Source organism: Podarcis gaigeae (assembly GCF_964106915.1).
Source record: "Podarcis gaigeae genome assembly, chromosome: 6".
Lineage (NCBI taxonomy): Eukaryota > Metazoa > Chordata > Lepidosauria > Squamata > Lacertidae > Podarcis > Podarcis gaigeae.
The window spans coordinates 30925386-30942997 of record NC_139682.1 but is presented as its reverse complement, the minus strand read 5'-3'; the positions used below and the strand labels follow the sequence as shown (position 1 = coordinate 30942997).

General features: G+C 40.3%; 2 protein-coding genes across 5 annotated transcripts in view; one reads left to right on the top strand and one right to left on the bottom strand.

Annotated features, from left to right (window-relative positions):
- SLA2 (Src like adaptor 2) overlaps positions 1-17612 on the bottom strand; it is a 247460-nt gene that overhangs the window by 80903 nt on the left and 148945 nt on the right. The gene's annotated exons all lie outside the window — the stretch shown is intronic.
- Positions 1-17612, top strand: part of RALGAPB (Ral GTPase activating protein non-catalytic subunit beta) — a 57914-nt gene that overhangs the window by 10795 nt on the left and 29507 nt on the right. For all 4 annotated transcript variants that reach the window (XM_083746453.1, XM_083746452.1, XM_083746451.1 and 1 more), the window contains exons 2-9: positions 1208-1423; positions 3636-3838; positions 5282-5445; positions 6804-6990; positions 8327-8458; positions 9600-9778; positions 13562-13710; positions 13848-14064. In XM_083746453.1, the coding sequence (XP_083602579.1) occupies positions 1238-1423; positions 3636-3838; positions 5282-5445; positions 6804-6990; positions 8327-8458; positions 9600-9778; positions 13562-13710; positions 13848-14064 (1417 nt within the window). In that variant the 5' untranslated portion in view covers positions 1208-1237. The remainder of the gene's footprint in view (positions 1-1207; positions 1424-3635; positions 3839-5281; positions 5446-6803; positions 6991-8326; positions 8459-9599; positions 9779-13561; positions 13711-13847; positions 14065-17612) is intronic.

Sequence of the window (17612 nt, the reverse complement as noted above, 5' to 3'; positions counted from 1 at the left end):
CATTTATATACCACACCTCATAAATATTCCACTTCTATATCTACATTATACTAAAATTTCTATTTCATTTTCCCAGTCCAGTGGAGATGGCTTAAAGTGGCTAACGGTATATAGTAAACCACATCAAAAGCAAAAATAACCACAACCCCCCTCAACTGAAATATTCAAATAACATATGTAGAGTGAAAACAGCACAAAAGAGCCTTCATTCATGTCTCAATATGGCAGCAACTGCATCTTCCCATATAGTCTCTCTGAAGTTCCTTCACTGTGGGCAACTAAACTGGGTGCACCTTCTAGCCTTTGAGAAGGGTTTACTTGTATAGGCCTTTGTGGCTAGAAGGCGGAAACCCAGGGCAGCAGTAAGGGGGAGAAGAACCAAGGTAAATGTGGCAGGTCATGTGCAACTGCCTCCCCAAGTGCAATACTGACTTAACATACAGAATGAAGTCTATCTCCTAACCCTAGCCTGCTCCTTAGCATGCACTTATTTCGTGTGGGGTGCTTGGAGTTGCCTCCCTGGGATACATGGTGCGCTGCTTTCTCTTTGAGGTTCAACTTCTTCCTTTTTCTGTGCTCCCTCTTCTGAATATTTTTCAGTAATGTGAAGCTAAAATGTGTGATGAGACCCAATCACCATGGCAAGCTTGTGGAAGTGCATGGCTTTTCTGCATGGAAGAGGTTTCGAGCAGCTTCTGTGTACTAGTCAGTTCATGAGAGGTGGCTCTTTGTTGGTCTGAGCGATAGTTGAGAAAGAAGTGCCAGTACACTCTGACACTACAATAATATTATTGCACTCCAGTGTTGTCAGTTGCATGAACTGTTTCCAGTGGCCATAATAGGAACCAAAGTTACAATCTGGATAAAAATGGAAAGTAACTATTAAAAGCACATTCTCAAGTGTCAGAGAGGCTTGCTGGTTCTGCTTTCCAGCTAAAGCAAACTAAATAATAAACCATGGTGAGTGGAAGAGTTATGTCAGCTGATAAAAGTTCAAGGGGTGGCAAAATAACAGCAACTTCTGTACTGCAGTATACGCATCTGCACATGAAAAACTATATGTTTCATTAGGCTAAGGGTTGCACTTCTTAGTGCCAAGTGTTTGCAATATGCATGGCTATATTTTGTGGAAACAGTGTCCTTTGCAACCAAAGTAATATCAATTAAAATTAATTTTAAATCTGTTTTCTCCTTCCCCCCCTTCCAGGTACAGTCTACTCTGCAGTATAGAGGCATTATGTACTCAGAGTGGAGGTCCCTACATCTTGTACTTCAAAATGATAAGGGTCACACCAGTGTACTTCACAGCTATCCTGACAATGTGGGGAGAGAAGTGGCAAATGCTGTTGTGCGTCCCCTTGGCCAAGTCTTAAATGCTCCATTGGCAGCTGGCAGTGAGAGTTTACTGAAAACAGACAAAGAAGTGAGTATAAAAAACCTGTAGTTCCCCTGTAGTACATATAGTCTCATCATTACAGGCATTTAAGAGGGCTATAAAGACCCATTAGTTTAGAACAACCTTCTCATTTATAGTTTCTATGATGTTATGGTTTGATTCGATGCTGAAATAATTTTAAAGCTTTTTTCTTTCTTTTGTAAGACTGTGTGTTGCTTATATGGCTATGTTTGTTGGTATTTTATTGTTAATTGCACTGTTCTTTTATGATAGGGATGGGGAACCTATGGCTTTCGAGAGGTTGCTGGACTACCTTTTGTATCCCTGACTATTGGCCATACTGGCTGGTACTGAAGGGAGTCCCAACACCATCTGAAGGACCACAGGTTTGCAAGCTGTGCTGCATGGCAGAAATTTAGTTACCGTATTTTTCCCTCTATAACACACAAATTTTTTCTCCTAAAAAGGAAGGGGAAATTTCTGTGCATGTTATAGAGTGAATGTGTGGTCCCTGGAGCCGAAAAATCAGGCAAAAATCAAATTGCGCTTCACGGAGAAGGGAAACCTGAAAAGAGGAAGTGGCTGCTTTCCTGCATTCTGCCTCAGGGTCTTACTGCCCACCCTCCTCTGTTTCGTTGCTGTGTTTGCTGAAGCGGAACAAAGAGCAGGGAAAGCCCCTCCCCTCCAGGCAAGCAGAGGGGAAAGCAGAGTGTCGTTCCTTCTAATTCCTCTCTGTGCTCCGGTGCTGCTGGGGGAGAGGGAGAGAGAGGGGGGGAGGGAGAGAGAGAGAGAGAGAGAGAGAGAGAGAGAGAGAGAGATATGGCTGGCTTGGGTGGGGGGAAACTTTTGCCTTTCTTTCCTCCCTCCCGTTAAATCCCTCTCCAGCATTCTTAGCCAGCTGCTTCTCTGCACACCCCTCTCATGTCCCTTCTTTGTTTTTCCTTTGCTCCCCACTTAAAATGTGGTTACAAAGCATAGATCCACATGGATCCTCAGGATCTTTGCATTGGGTCACCCCAAATTCACCATCAGATCACATAGCATGTCCATGGCTACAGCCTGCCCCCCCAAAATCACGCACCCACTGTTGCCTGGGGTTGCAATGGTGCAAAAACATGGTTAAAAAGCATGGATCCACATGGATCCTCAGGATATTTGCATTGGGTCACCCCAAATTCACCATCAGATCACATAGCATGTCCATGGCTACAGCCTGCACCAAAAAAATCACGCACCCACTGTTGCCTGGGGCTGCAATGGTGCAAAAACGTGGTTAAAAAGCATGGATCCATGTGGATCCTCAGTATCTTTGCATTGGGTCACCCCAAATTCACCATCAGATCACATAGCATGTCCATGGCTACAGCCTGCACCAAAAAAATCACGCACCCACTGTTGCCTGGGGCTGCAATGGTGCAAAAACGTGGTTACAAAGCATGGATCCACAGGAATTCTCAGGATTTTTGCATTGGGTCACCCCAAATTCACCATCAGATCACATGTCTGTGGCCACAGCATGAAGCACAAAAATGATACATCCACTGTTTCATTCAGAATGTTTTTTCCCTTGTTTTCCTCCTCTAAAAACGATGTGCGTGTTATGGTGAGGTACGTGTTATAGAGCAAAAAATACGGTAGATATAGTGCTCATTATATTTGATATGTTGGAAGTTGTCCTCTGAGGGTTTAACCATAAAAAGTGGCATAAAAGTATATCTGATAAGTAGATTGGCTCAGCAACCCTATGTACAAGCACTTTATCTCTCATACAACACAAAGTTTGATCTTGGCATGAGCAACCTGGCTTGAATGTCAAGGTAACTTAACTTAAGGAAGTTAATGGAATCTACCTAATATTGGGTGATTCTTCCAGCAGACTCCCATCTCATTTTATTTGGGAGAGTTCTACCTTCTCGATAGGCTCTTTGAGGTCTTCAAGTGTATGTGGGGCGAGAGGGTACAGGAAACTTGCATTTAGGCTACAATCCTGTACCCACTTAACTGTGAGCCCCCTTCAGCTGAGTGGGATTTACTCCTGAGTAGACATGTATAAGATCCAAAGTCAGGTGGATCTTAGAATCCAGGCCTACATGCTATGGTATTTCCAGATTTAAAATAATACAGTTGTTAGAGGATGAATTTTCTGTTTGTTTCTCTTTGTATTTCCAGTGTTAACAGTGCTATGCTGTGGTGCCGGTTTTCATTTGGTCATGTAACTTTCCACTTCTTCTTCTCTTAGGTAAAATGGACCATGGAGGTAGTTTGTTACGGACTGACCCTCCCTTTAGACGGTGATACTGTAAAGCACTGTGTTGATGTGTACACAGACTGGATAATGGCTCTGGTCTTTCCTAAGGACTCAATTCCTCTACCTGTTATTAAAGAACCAAACCTTTATATCCAGAGCATTCTCAAACATCTACAAAATCTATTTGTACCAAGGTGAGAGCAGTGGAGAGTGAATTATTTCATGTAGGCAACATGATTACAAGCGAAGTTTAATTGTAACCAGCAGACATTTATTTAGAAGTGTAGTTAAAAGAATTGTTGTTGAATTAACATGGAGGGTAAAAGAGCCCCATAATCTACTGTTTTGGAGGTTGGATTTTAACACGTGTATTTAAGAAAGCATATGCCCATAATTTGCAGCTGCAAAAAAAGAGGAAAAAAAGATTTGAGAGGGTGCATGCTGTCTCTGGTGAAGATGTCAAAGCTGGAATAAAAAGTTCATTCTGAAATTATCCAAATTTTATATGCACATATCTCTGTTGCTGGATTTTGTGCTAATTGAAGTTGAAGCTTATTTGTCTTTCCTTTTTGTTAACATTTAAATTTGCCGAGCAACAAAAAAGCAAAATGTCCACGAACAGAGAAAAGAAAGCTGTCTGAGAATGTAAAATATTTATTCTAAAAATCTATACCCTACATATTTTGAAGTACAGTATTGGGAACAGTCCCTGAAAAATAGTTTATCAACAACAATATTTTGTTACTGTCAAATATAATGGTCATGTACATTAATTTGGGTGCACCAAATGGAGGGAAGTGGGTTTTTATAGCCTTTCTGCTTTAAGTATGTGGATTAATCTCTGTCCTGAGCATTAGACAATTTGAATACCATTGTCATGTGAACAGTATGAATGCACAGGTGTACTTGTCGTATGCAGAAGCACAGACCCTGCATTTTCAGTGTCTTCTGTACAGACTGCATGGCAATTGGAATACCTAGGGCTGCCTAGTGGCTTGAACAAGAAGCAGAACAAGAATCTGTTTGCCATTCAGTTTTCCCTGTAGGGAAGGAGTGAATGTCGGGGCAATCCATTGCCTCTTGGCTCCAGTGAAGTCTGGTGACCACTGGCCACCGAAGAGCAAACAAGCTGCAGGCAGCTTTCATATTGGCATGCAAACATCAGAATTCATTTACTTAGATTTTGCTGCCCTTTGGGCTCCACTTCATCTGATACAATTTACTATATTTGCAATAAGGCTATCTCAACCCAAGCCTGAACAAGCCTAACGCAAACCAACACTCATGTGTTCTGGCCCACGGGAGTTCAGTAGCTCCTGCCTGTCCTGGACAGTGAAAACAGGAGATTTAGTGTTCTCCTGTTAGGCCTACTATATGGAATTGGTAGTTTGTGTTCAACCTGGTGGATTACAAACTATCCTGGTCTATTGTGAATTTAGATGTTTTGCAAATCTTTTGAAGATGAGTGGCTTTTCTAAGATTGCTTGAAGATAGTTTAGCTCCAGCTTCATTTACAAACAATTCTTATTAGAGGTGCAAAACATCTGTTGTAAGAATGCCTCCAATCTCTTGTTTAATTTATCTTTGGTGGGAGGAAAGTACTCTGTTTATGCAGTAATGTTTTTCTTCTTCTACAGGCAGGATCAGGGTACCAGTCAGATTAAACTATGTCTTCAAGTTTTGAAAGCTGTCCAGAAATTGGCTCGTGAGTCAAGCACTATGTCTAGAGAAACATGGGAGGTTTTATTATTGTTTCTACTACAGATTAATGATATTCTGCTGGCAGCTCCAACAGTGCAAGGTTTGGGTTTTTACCTTTTTTCCCATAACTGTTTATAGTGTGTGGCTCTGGCCTGAGTGTGACCATTTAAGAACCTTATCTTTTTTCCTTTCCTACCATTCAAAATTTAGAGGGACTATTGTCATGAAATGAATGGTGTTGAAATAATTATTGTCCAATTCTGATTCTGTTTAATTTCTTAATTTGGAATTGCTACAGGAATTGAATGATACTTCCATTTCTATTACCATTTGAAGCAGATGCCGCTTTTACTGACATGTTGTTGCTAAGGCCCTTTTACTACCTCTCGTTTATTCATTCAGAGGTGCTCTAGGGCTAGGCAGTGATTTCTAGACTTCAACACTGTCATGGGGAGTGGAACTGCCCTCTGGCAAGCAGCCAACTTTTCTTGTAATGGTGAACCTGAAGTAGCAGGCAGAGCTTGTGCCATCAGCTGTGCAGTGCTCTTCCCCAACTCCAAAAATGGGAGGAAAGATGAAGGTTATTTGCTGGCTTCATAGCCAAGGCACCTGGAGAGCCTTGGCCATTCAGAGTCTAACGGGGGAAAAATCCCTCTTTCTGCTAAGTTGAATGTAGCCTAAAAGCTACTCAAGATGCCTTCAAACAACAGCGCACAGGCCTGGCATACTGCCTCTCTGCCTGCTTTCCCTTGAGAAAAGGCAGAAAGGGCTTGCTGGGAGAGAAGGGGCACAGGGCTTGACAGGCAGGAGGCTGGTGGCTGCAACTTCTGTCTTGTCCAGCAAGAGCCCTAGCACTGAGAAGCTGAGAAACTGCCCTGGCTGTGGATGCATCCACTTGTTACTGATTTCTAATAGGTTTGCAATCTTTAGGCATAAATTAAGGCTGCCATATACTGCATACCAGTGCTGCATTGTTTTGGAATTCATGCATAAATTAAGATAGGATATTTCCCCCCACATCCATTCCCATATTTCATCTGGTTAGATTGTTCCTTCCTGTCTCCCAATTCTTAAATTTGAAATTCTTACATTTTTAAGTGCATGAACATTCTAGAGTGCTCTTGATGTTCTCTATGATAGATCTTTAGCTGTGTTAACATTTGCCATCTAATAATACGTGAATTACATATTTTAGATTAATATTTAAAAATAGCAATAGGATTTGAGGTAATTATTCTTTTTAATCACGGAAAGTCTACAAACCCAAGACAATTTTAACTTTACTTTTCCATTCAAATAATTTCACACTTTGCACATTAGTTTATTTTGATAAGCTCCCCACCATCCAATTGCTGTTTTTCTCCAAGGAATATTTGGAAGTTTCTTCAGTGATGATAAAAAGAAACCCCACAGGTAATTTTTTTTAAAGCCCTTTTCTCTGTTTTATTTCTTTTGTAGGCGGTATTGCTGAGAATTTGGCAGAGAAGCTGATTGGTGTGCTGTTTGAAGTCTGGTTACTAGCCTGTTCCCGGTGCTTCCCCACACCACCTTATTGGAAAACTGCCAAAGAGATGGTAGCAAACTGGAGGCATCATTCTGCAGTGGTGGAGCAATGGAGCAAAGTAATCTGCGCCCTTACGGCCAGGTAGCTGAAAACCTATTGCTTTTTTTCCCATACGTCAGCCTGCCACTGTACACTAATAATGTAGTTATTTCCATTTTTAGGTAGTGTGTTTTAGTAGAATCTCTCCCTTCACCCTCAAAAATCCATCATTTTGCTACAGAAAAGGGGGACTGCTTTTCACTCTCAGGTACCATACTTGACTGTGCCCCATGTATTAAAAAATAAGTTTTAAACCTTGGACCTAGTTCTTACCGAGGAGGCAAAAACCTGTGCCTGGGAAGTAATACAGTGGTACCTCCTCGAGTGTCCGGGATCCATTCCGGAGTCCCGAACGCTCGACGAAAGAGACGCTCAACAGAGCATCGCTCTGTGCGTGGAGCAGTTTTGTGCTTCTGCGCATGCGCGAAGCGGCAAACCCAGAAGCAACCTGTTCCGGTACTTCTGGGTTTGGCATGGACATCCACCGAAATGGACAATTGAGGCAGAGGTATGACTGTATTTCACAATATAGGTCAGAGCTCCTATGATGGAATGCTCCACCATATATTAAAAAAAAAATGCCTGCACGTAGTAAATTGACATGTCAGGGAGAAGCCTGCATTCTGACTCGGGATTACCAGCTCAATGAGAACTTGGCATCAGTGTCCTGTCCAGCCTGGAATGCATATCATTGTTGGTCAATGAACTGAGGTGGAGAGAAGGGGCTCTTTGCAGTGTGTGTTTTTGTTTTTAAGGAAGACCTGAAATAGACCTAATCTATCTGATCTTATTTTAATGAAAGGCAGTGGCTGAGAGAACACTCTCAATGTTTTTGTTCTCCTTTGTTTCTGTTTAGCATCCTGATCCAAAGCGTGAACTCTTTGACAACTGACATAACCAGACAGTATTTGTTTCTGGTATAGCTTTTTCTTGTCTCTTTTGTATGTAGAAAATGGCAAGCTCTGTGTCTCCCTTGCACAAAACACTTCTTTGCACATATTTTGGTTTCTCTGTTGTCCCTATTTGTATCTGGAGTCAGCTTTTTTTTTTTTGGATGTGGGAACTGCAGCATTCATTCAACTCTTTATTGGGTTGAAAATGGTATACAGTCTGGGCAAACCACATGTCAAAAATGATAGAAAGAGCACAATTGTAATATCTCATGTTGATGGTTAGGGAATGGTTTAGGATGACACATGGGCTTCTCTCCACTGGCCTCCACCAGTGAGGTGGATTCCAACCTGGAGGAAGCCCCGTGCTTCATCTTAGTGAGAGGGAAGCAGATATCGCCAATGAAATATGGATGCATCGTTTATAATTAGGCAGAGTGAAATCATGCAGAACTACAAACTCACTGATAGTCTGACTTTTCCTCCAGATTGCTACGTTTTACATACGGGCCGTCGTTCCCACCTTTTAAAATCCCTGATGAAGATGCCAGTCTGATTCCTCCTGAAATGGATAATGAGTGTGTTGCCCAGACTTGGTTTCGCTTTTTACATATGCTGAGGTACTGTACATAACAAAAAGCATGCAATGTTACTAGTGTATTTATCAAAATTTGATACGTTATATATGTGAATGAGTCCTCTAGGGGGTGTGGCTTATTGGAATCAGATGCCCTAGTTGTGGTAGGGATGTATAATATTGTGGCAGATAATGCTTCACAGGTGCCTGTGACAAGATCCAAGTTATAGTAGGATGAGTTCCTAGATCTTTCTGTCTAGCTTGCATGTGATAGAGATACAGTAGTACCTCTACTTGCGTTCACCTCCAGTTACATGTCCTTTGGGATACATACGTGGCAAACCCAGAAGTATTTTTCTGGGCTTCATCCCACGCGCATGTGCAAAAGCGCTAAACCACGCCATGTGCCGAAGCAGCACCTCCGGTTGTGAATTCCTCGGGATGCGACCGGAGCTCTGGAATGGATCCCGTTTGCAACCAGAGGTACCACTGTATAGTCATTCTGGATTTTAGTACCTGATACTTGTTTGCCTTCAACTATTCTCCTGAACACCATGTATAGTTTTGCCCTTCAGCATTTCATTCATGGCTTCAGATACTTTTCGTTTGCAATTCTGTATACCCTTCATTTTGGTTCCCTTCAGATATTTAGCAGCTACACACACTGAGTAGCCTATTTTTATGTACCTTAGTGCTTCCTTGTCTCTCCAGTTGCATTGAGTCTTGCAATACTGTCTCATTCCATGCTCCTCAGCCTGAGGCAAAGATCATGTGCCGCAGGGTAACTGCTGCTAATAGTACTTTTAATTTGCAAAAGACTTCAGCATTTTTGTTTACTGGGTGTAGCTGATCACTGTTCTTATAAACAGATGCTGTCAACTTCTTTAAAACTTCCATAAAAGTTAAAGCAACTTTGAAAAGTAGTGTGAGAGAAGGTAGCTAATAAGAAGAAGAAGTGGATACTTGTGAAATATTCGAAAGTGGCCAACATAGTACAATGATTTGTCTATCTTTTAATTGGTAGGTTTAATCTTATAAAGGCTACTTGTTTTTCGACATCTCTAACTCGTAGCAGAGCTTTTTTTAAAAAATGAACATTTTATAATTTCAATATTTAGTGTATTTTACTTTTTACATCTGTTAAATGTATTATGATTAAACAGAGTCTTTTCTCTCCCTTGTAGTAATCCTGTGGATTTGAGTAATCCAGCAATTATAAGCTCAACCCCCAAATTTCAGGAACAGTTCCTGAATGTGAGTGGAATGGCTCAGGAATTGAATCAGTACCCCTGCCTTAAACATCTGCCTCAAATATTCTTTCGTGCTATGCGTGGGATCAGTTGCTTAGTGGATGCATTTTTAGGTAACATTTCTACTCTTAATTTATAGGATGTTACTTGCCTTTTGTAAGCAACTCAAATAGATGTTAATACTTTGTATTGGTACATCTAATATTTCAGATGTTTGTCTGCGGGGCTGTTTGTGTTAATCATTATTTTCTCCTTGTCATCTGTGCAGCAACTGTATTCTATTTTCATCAGTTGGGAACTAGTGACTTCTGGACCAAATTGAGCTCCCAGTTCTGGTACCATCTGCCCCTCTCACCTATCCAACCCCACAATCTCAAAATAGGTTTGGATGAACAGCTTTGGGGGCAGTGAGGCCCTTGCAACAAGATATTGGGGTTTGATCTGCAACCTCCCCTATTCCCTTTTTGGGGTGGTCCCCAGCAAAACTAATTCCTAAATAGGGCTCTCATATCTTACTTAGAGGTTCTGAAAAGTAATTGATAATATATTCAGCTAGATGCCTTAAAACTTGTCATGATTTCATTCTCAGGAGTTTCTCAGCAGTTGTGTTTGGTGTTAATTAAAACTGCCTCTTCTTGTGAAACCATAAATGCTTTTACTAAATATTCATTTTCCTGAAAAACTGCTTTATGGAAATGTTTCCATTGCAGTACATAATATAGTAGCAATATAATTTCTTTTTTCTCCAGGAGTTGCTGTCTTTACAACCAGTGGGTGTGAAAGATTACCCAGATATGGTATTAAAACTTGTTGGACTCTCCTGGGTGACAAGAATCTGGGGGCAGGGGTGATGATTTTAACAGTGGTTGGGGTTTGCATCAAATCCTGGAAAGCTGCAGTATTCTGTCATGATAGAAATTTTCTATTAAATTGATGTGGTTCTTCTTAAAGATAATGCTTCAAAAGTTTCTGGTTCTATTTTACAAAATGGTTGGCATACAGATACTCTTGCAACAAAAAATCTGCTTGGTTGCAGCATTATGGGTTACGCATTTTAAATATGAACAATAGATTGGTCGTTTAAAAAATGACCACCACCCAAATTGTTAGTATCTCTTACAATATGGTATAAGTCTCTCTCACTGTAACAAGCAGACATGCTATTTTAAAAACATAACTTTAATACCTTGTCCATGATTAAATATGTGAGGTCTTGCAATTAAGGGGCTGAATCCAATGTAGTGCTAAGTAAGTCACTCTGTTAATGCAATTATTTTGTGCAGATTTGGAGACAACCTGGGGGCAGCGGGTGGGGGAAGTCTGTTGCGTAAATCCTTGCGCTAATGGAATGTGTGCATTGGATACCACCCAACCTTTCTACTGAGATTTGTCTATATGCAGATTTATGACACAGCTGTGATGAAATGATCTCTGTCTTGAATCTGGGCTGATGGATATTGGATTATGGAGAATTGATTATTTAATTTTTATACTGCTAAATATATTAAAAATATATAAGCGGTGTACAAAAAACTGAAGCAACAACTGACGACTTAAAATACTACAAAAATACACAGTTACATATAAAAATGTTACATTAATATAAAGTTATATAAATCAATATTGATTCTTTTCCTTCCTAACACACCCTCCCTCTCAGCCTCCAGGTTCTTACCTAGGGTCCAAACAAACTCTCAGCTTACCCACAAAAGTCTCACAATGAGAAGAGTTCTTGGAAACAGTGAACATTGCCCTAGTCTCTTATTTAGACTTGCTCTTTATGGGCAGGCCCAAGGTGGATGCCCACAGCTGTGTCCCATCCGCTGCATGCTTCACACCCAGTTCCAGGTATAGCAGGCCCTGTTGAGTTTTCCAGAGGGTCCAAAGATAGGAAAAGCCCTCCCCCACCCTCACAGCTCTTTCTTTGTGCTCTGTCCTGTCCTCCTCTTCCAGCTGCCGGAGAAGGTGGACTCTTTAAGAAAAGTACAGTAAACTGAACAGTGTGGTCCTTCTACTTTGAGGAATGCTGTTTAAAGCCTGTTGCAGTATGAGAGAGAGCGCTTCTTCTTAATTATGAGGAAACCGTATAATTCATATTAACATGACCATTTAATTTTTTTTTAATTTTTAATAACAAAGTCTGAACTCTTGGATGAATTGTTCCTCATAACAGAATACTGCTTCTTTGTTTATGAAATGTAGCACAGTTCCTTTTCAATTGTGCTAATCATTATACCAAGGCAGATGGAAGAGTACTGCCAATCACAGACTTGTAAATTGCTTCTGTCCTCTTATTATCCATTACTTAAGGTTGTTTTTTTTCCTGATATTCTGCTTGTCAGTAAAGAACTGTTGTATGAATAGCATGCACTTGTGACTTGAAAATGTTATAGAACTGTGGGTATTTAACAAACCTGAGTCCTTCATGCATCATGAATAGCGCTTACCCTTGATGCAGATGCTTTATACTCCTCCATGAGTAATACTGAAATGTGGAAAACAGAACAAAGAGGATAATTTGCCTGAGAGGGAGATGCAAGCGAGCACTGAGGCCTTGTTATGTAATGTTGCAATGCTATTTACACTTAGCTGGGAGTGTAGGATAGTATAGGTTTGGGGAATGTCAGGTTGGCAGTGGGCCTGTGATACATGAGAATTCACCAAAATGAGAGAGATGAAACTGCAGGACCCTTTTAGTAGCTTTACCTTCTATACTAATCTCTGCTACTACAAATATCTGTGTCACCATTCCCTGTATGTGTACTTTTCTTACAATAAACGAGTGTAGAGAGCCCTCCAAAATATTAATAAGATCAACATCTGCCTGCCTATTAATTATTGTGAAAGAACTGTTTGAACTAATTGCTTCTCAAAGATAAGTATTGTTTTTACTGTCATTTTGCTTTCCAAAGGATTAAATGGGATATCCAGTGTAACGGTGGCACAAAAGAAATTAGCATTTGTGTTGTTTCACTAGTGATTTCTGTTTGTGCAAGCAGTTGCACAAACGCTTCTTTACCGAGTAGCACACAATAATGTTATAAACAATGTGCACTAGCAGTTAGTAGTATCTTTCAGAAGTAGAAATCGGCCATTTGATACACCAATTGGAGAAGGTTGAAAACAGGGTTTCCACTAGGGGCAGACAAACCAGGAACAGGGCTTAGACACAGAGCTGCTAAGCCAAACTGTGTGTTAGTTCACAGCAACACAGTGGCAGCAGGACCAAAGCTCCAGGAATGTACATGTTTGCTTGTTAGCACTAAGCTATGGTTTGGCTTAACATTATGCCTGACTCAAGCTGGAGGCTTGTCTGGGAGAGATAAGCTGCGAGCCTGGATTTAGACATCATGCTGAGCCAAACTTGCAGCAAAACTAGATGAGGAGCAAATCTGTTGTAGTCTGCTCCCGAGGAACCTGCGTGCTTGCTTGATAGCGCTAAGCCACCATTTGGCTTCAGCTTATATTCCTTAGCTATCTTAGTTTAATGGAAAGAGATTTATCCTTTTAAAAAAAGTCAATTGCAGCCTGTTTCTGCTAGATCAAAATGAACTGACAGTGGCAGTAACATGGCTGGAAAGAAAGTGACTTTCGGGTGGCCTTTGTTCCTCTTTGCTTCCTGTTGGTCTTCTTACTCTTCCCACCTGTAGGTGCAAATGTGCGTGTTGCTCCCTTTTGAAAGGTAAGCAGCAGTCTTGTATGTAGTTACCTAAATACTTTCCTCGATCACTTTCCAATCTTAACTAAAAACTAATTTCAAAACAAGATATTTTTTAACACTGGTGCTGGTATGGGAAGAATTAATGGATATGTGTGCGTTACTACTTTGCTGTTTAAATGCCCAGTGCGTTGGATTTTAAAAGAACTTAATGCTGAAATTCCCCTTTTTCTTTTAGGTATTTCAAGGCCTCGGGCAGATAGTGCTCCGCCCACACCAGTAAACAGATTGAGCATGCCCCAGACTACAGCTGTCAACACAACTCCACCTCACAACCGAAGGCATCGAGCTGTAACTGTAAATAAGCCAATGCTGAAAAACAGCACAGTGAGTATTTACGCTTAGTAAAGCAATGGTTTTATATGCTTTACGTAAGAGAAGGTTGTGTCGTCAGACATGACTGAGTATATGACTTTTCAAAAATTATTCTCTAATGGGATTATTTCCATCTCTCATTCCAATAGGCTAACACCGCTCATGCTTCCAAAGTACAACACCAGCCATCTTCCACTTCTCCACTATCTAGCCCAAACCAGACTAGTTCTGAGCCTCGACCGCTTCCTGCTCCCCACAGGCCCAAAGTCAACAGTATATTGAACCTCTTTGGATCGTGGCTTTTTGATGCAGCCTTTGTTCACTGTAAGCTTCATAATGGAATTAACAGAGACAGCAGTATGACTGGTAAATATTGCCTTTCCATTCTGTACACTCCCTTCCTCCTTTGCTGGCACTTCCTACCTGCAAGACTAACTCCTCTGGCTAACCAAAACAGAAATCTGACAAAGCAGCATGATTAACTGATGTCCAATATCATGTTAACCTCTTGCTTTTCTGCATAATATAGGAGCTAAAGTAGCTAATTTGTGGTTGGGTCAAATGTTACTGCAGAAACGAAATTTAAGATTTGCCCACATGTTAGCCTGAAGAATATAATAAAGTCGAGGGAAGCATTAAAAAGCACCATTTTGGGAGCAGCTTCCCATACTTTGAATCACTTAAAGCAGTTTATTAGTAGGGGTGGCAGGCAAGCATCATAACAGGACCTGCCTGCATTATTTGGTCTTTGTTTAACTTTACTTTTGAGAGATAATTAGTTTAGTTTTCATAAATGGCCCCACAGTGCATTCCAGTGGTTGGTCAAATACTTAAACTTCAAGGGTTCTGTAAGTTGTAGCTTTCAAATCTCCCTAACTACTGCACCAATTTCATTTTTTGTTTTCTCATTGTTTTCCTAATTTCTGTTTTCGGAGCTATCCGTAGACATATGACAGAGGTGATCTCCAACTGAGATAAATGAGTTACAGATAGGTAGCCGTGTTGGTCTGCCATAGTCAAAACAAAAAAAATTCCTTCCAGTAGCACCTTAAAGACCAACTGAGTTAGTTCTTGGTATGAGCTTTCATGTGCATGCACACTTCTTCAGATACACTGAAACAGAGATAAATGAGTTCATTACAGCAAATGTGTTGTGTTGGGGTTCGTTGCAGGAAACAAAAAGGCTTGTCGTCACGATCATATTATGCCAAAGTTGAATTCCTTGTTGCTCTGCCATGAAATGTTCTATCTGAATAAGACAATTCATAATAGCAAGGACTAGTGGTAAAGGTGGGGTTTCAAGTCTAGCTAGTTTACATAACTTTCATTAACATCTTACAGCCTGTCTGTTCCCACGTGTGTAGAAAATATATGTCTGTCCTGGTGAATGGCATGTGTAGACCCAAGGAGCTTTAGTGGAGAATGAATTCCAGTAGTCCACAGAGCTTGCACAAGGGCAGCTCAGTTGCCTTTAGGAAATCAAAGCAAAACCACCTATTACATCCTCTAGAGTTGTCCGCTTAACCATATAGATTTAATAGAAATCTCATACAACTTTGAACTACTATTGGGTTGAAAGAAAAATTACATCTCTAAAATTTCACATGTTGATCTATTATTCTCTCTCTTTTGAGGTCTTGAGGCTTATTTAAAAGTGTTACAAAACACTTTTGCAAGTGTTTGATCCTATGATGAAAATATAAAACAATTATTGAGTGTAAATGTCAGCATTGCATTAGTCAATATCACTTTAGTTTGCTTTCCTAGCACTCAGATTATATTGAGAAATCTGGCTTAAGGGAGGCATGTTTACAAGAGTATTGAGAGCCATGTTGTCTTTTCTATGTATTGGCCATTTTTCATTACTTCATCTAAATCTGATTCAGTAATTACAGTTCTATTTTGATGTTGTCAAGGCAGTAGCAGTACCATCTTGTTTTTCACTCTCCAAAGATGTATGTGGTTCATAAGGAACTCTTGATAAATTGCCACACATCTTTCTCTGTCCTAGATTTATTAATAAAACATGCCCATGGGGTATTGTGGAGCACGTGTCCGGGATTCATAATTTTCACTTGTGTGTTATCTCAACTTTGTAGTCCTGTATCTCCTTAGTTCTTAGATAAGGGGCTCTGGTCCAGTGGTAGACCCCATGCTTTATTATTTGTTTGTTTCAATTTTTATGCCACTTTTCCATATAAATGTGCTCACAATATGGCAATAAAAAACCTCCAAATAAATACATCATTCAGTAATACTCCAAATGCAAATTCACTTCAAAAAAAAATATTTCAGCCCAAATGATTCAGCTTGATAATATGGATATTATAATATTTTAAATTCATTATAGAATAAATTATAAATCATTAAAGCAAATAAAATGATACCAGGAAGTTAAAGCATATAAACCAGAATGATGAACATTTCTAGTAGTTAGTACACGGCAGTGCTAGTAAATAAAGTGCATAATTTTTTTCTATAGTGTATACATCGTACCTAGCAGCTTGGTCATATTCTCTTAAAGTGCACAAGAATCACCTCTCATTCATCCTTGCAGGGAGTCACAATTTTGTTGACAACAGATGACTTCAATCACCTCTTTCAGTCTGTCTTCTCACCCCAAACTGCCGTTAAAGCCATCAGAAAAGCACAGAAATTTAGATTGTGCATATGAAACAAGCACACCCCTTACATGGGGAGGCCTCACCCAGCATTCCTGCCTTTCCTGTCCCAAAGAATGAGATATATACGGTAACTGCCTTCACCCACTGCCTTCTGAGGCTTCCCAAACTTCTGGCTTCATTTAAAACAAAACAACATAGGCGTATACTTTGGTGATGCACAAAGGGAGACTTGTGACCTCCAAGACCCCCCTAAATTTGTCCATTTTATAAAAAAAAAATAACAGACCAATTCCACGGTCCCCTGCTGTGATTCTGTAATGCCAATTTTGGGGGGAGAACTTCCCAAGACCACTTTAAGTTTGTTGTTGTTGTTGATAATAATAATAATAATAATAATAATAATAATAATAATAATAATAATATAAAAAAATAATTGTCCACAGCCACTCCTACACTTCGGTCACAGCCACTTTTGGACTTTGTCCATGCCATCTCCCTTTATAATTGAAACATTACTTTGTTCCAAAATTTTGATCTAGTGAGAGTTGTGTGTCTTTCCCCCCTGCAGAATTGTAGTGGAAAACTTAAGTTGAGTGTTTCACCACTTTGCAGTGTTACCTGTCTACCCATTTGCATAATCACGTACTGTTTGGAATAAGCTTTCCCCCTTCAGTGTAGCCACTATTTTATTTTATTTTATTTTATTTGCTTCAAGGATTCTTTGTCATTTGACCCTTCAGCAGTAGACTAGAAAATGAATCATGCATTGATGAAAAAAATTCCCTGATGTTGATGTCTTTTTGTAACCCTTGCGTCTGAATAGACAAGCAGTTGTGGCCAATGCAAAGCAAGCAGTTGCTTAAAAGAAGCATTGGTCTTTTGCTGTAGGAGGTGTAGACGGCCAATTCAAAACACCTCCACAGTAGAATATGGAAGGTACCTGTTGACAGCAGCTACAGATTGCAGAACCCTTGAAGAAACAGAGGAAGAGCCCTCACTTTCTATCTGAATTGTTCTCCTATTCTTAAGGGTTGCAGGGAACCCTTGGTAGAATGCAGAGAAACTAGGTGGCCATTCACACAATATTTGAAGCCAGGTGGGATGGGGTGGGGTTTGGGGGTAAAAAGCTGTGACCCAGATGTTGGAATGTAATTCCCATCATCCGTGCCTGATAGACATGCTGGCTGGGGGCTGATAGGAGTTAGAATCCAACAATATCTGGACGGCCACAGGTTTACCATTCATGTGGGAACTGCTTTGTACAAATAGTTATTTGGGATTCATTGAAAA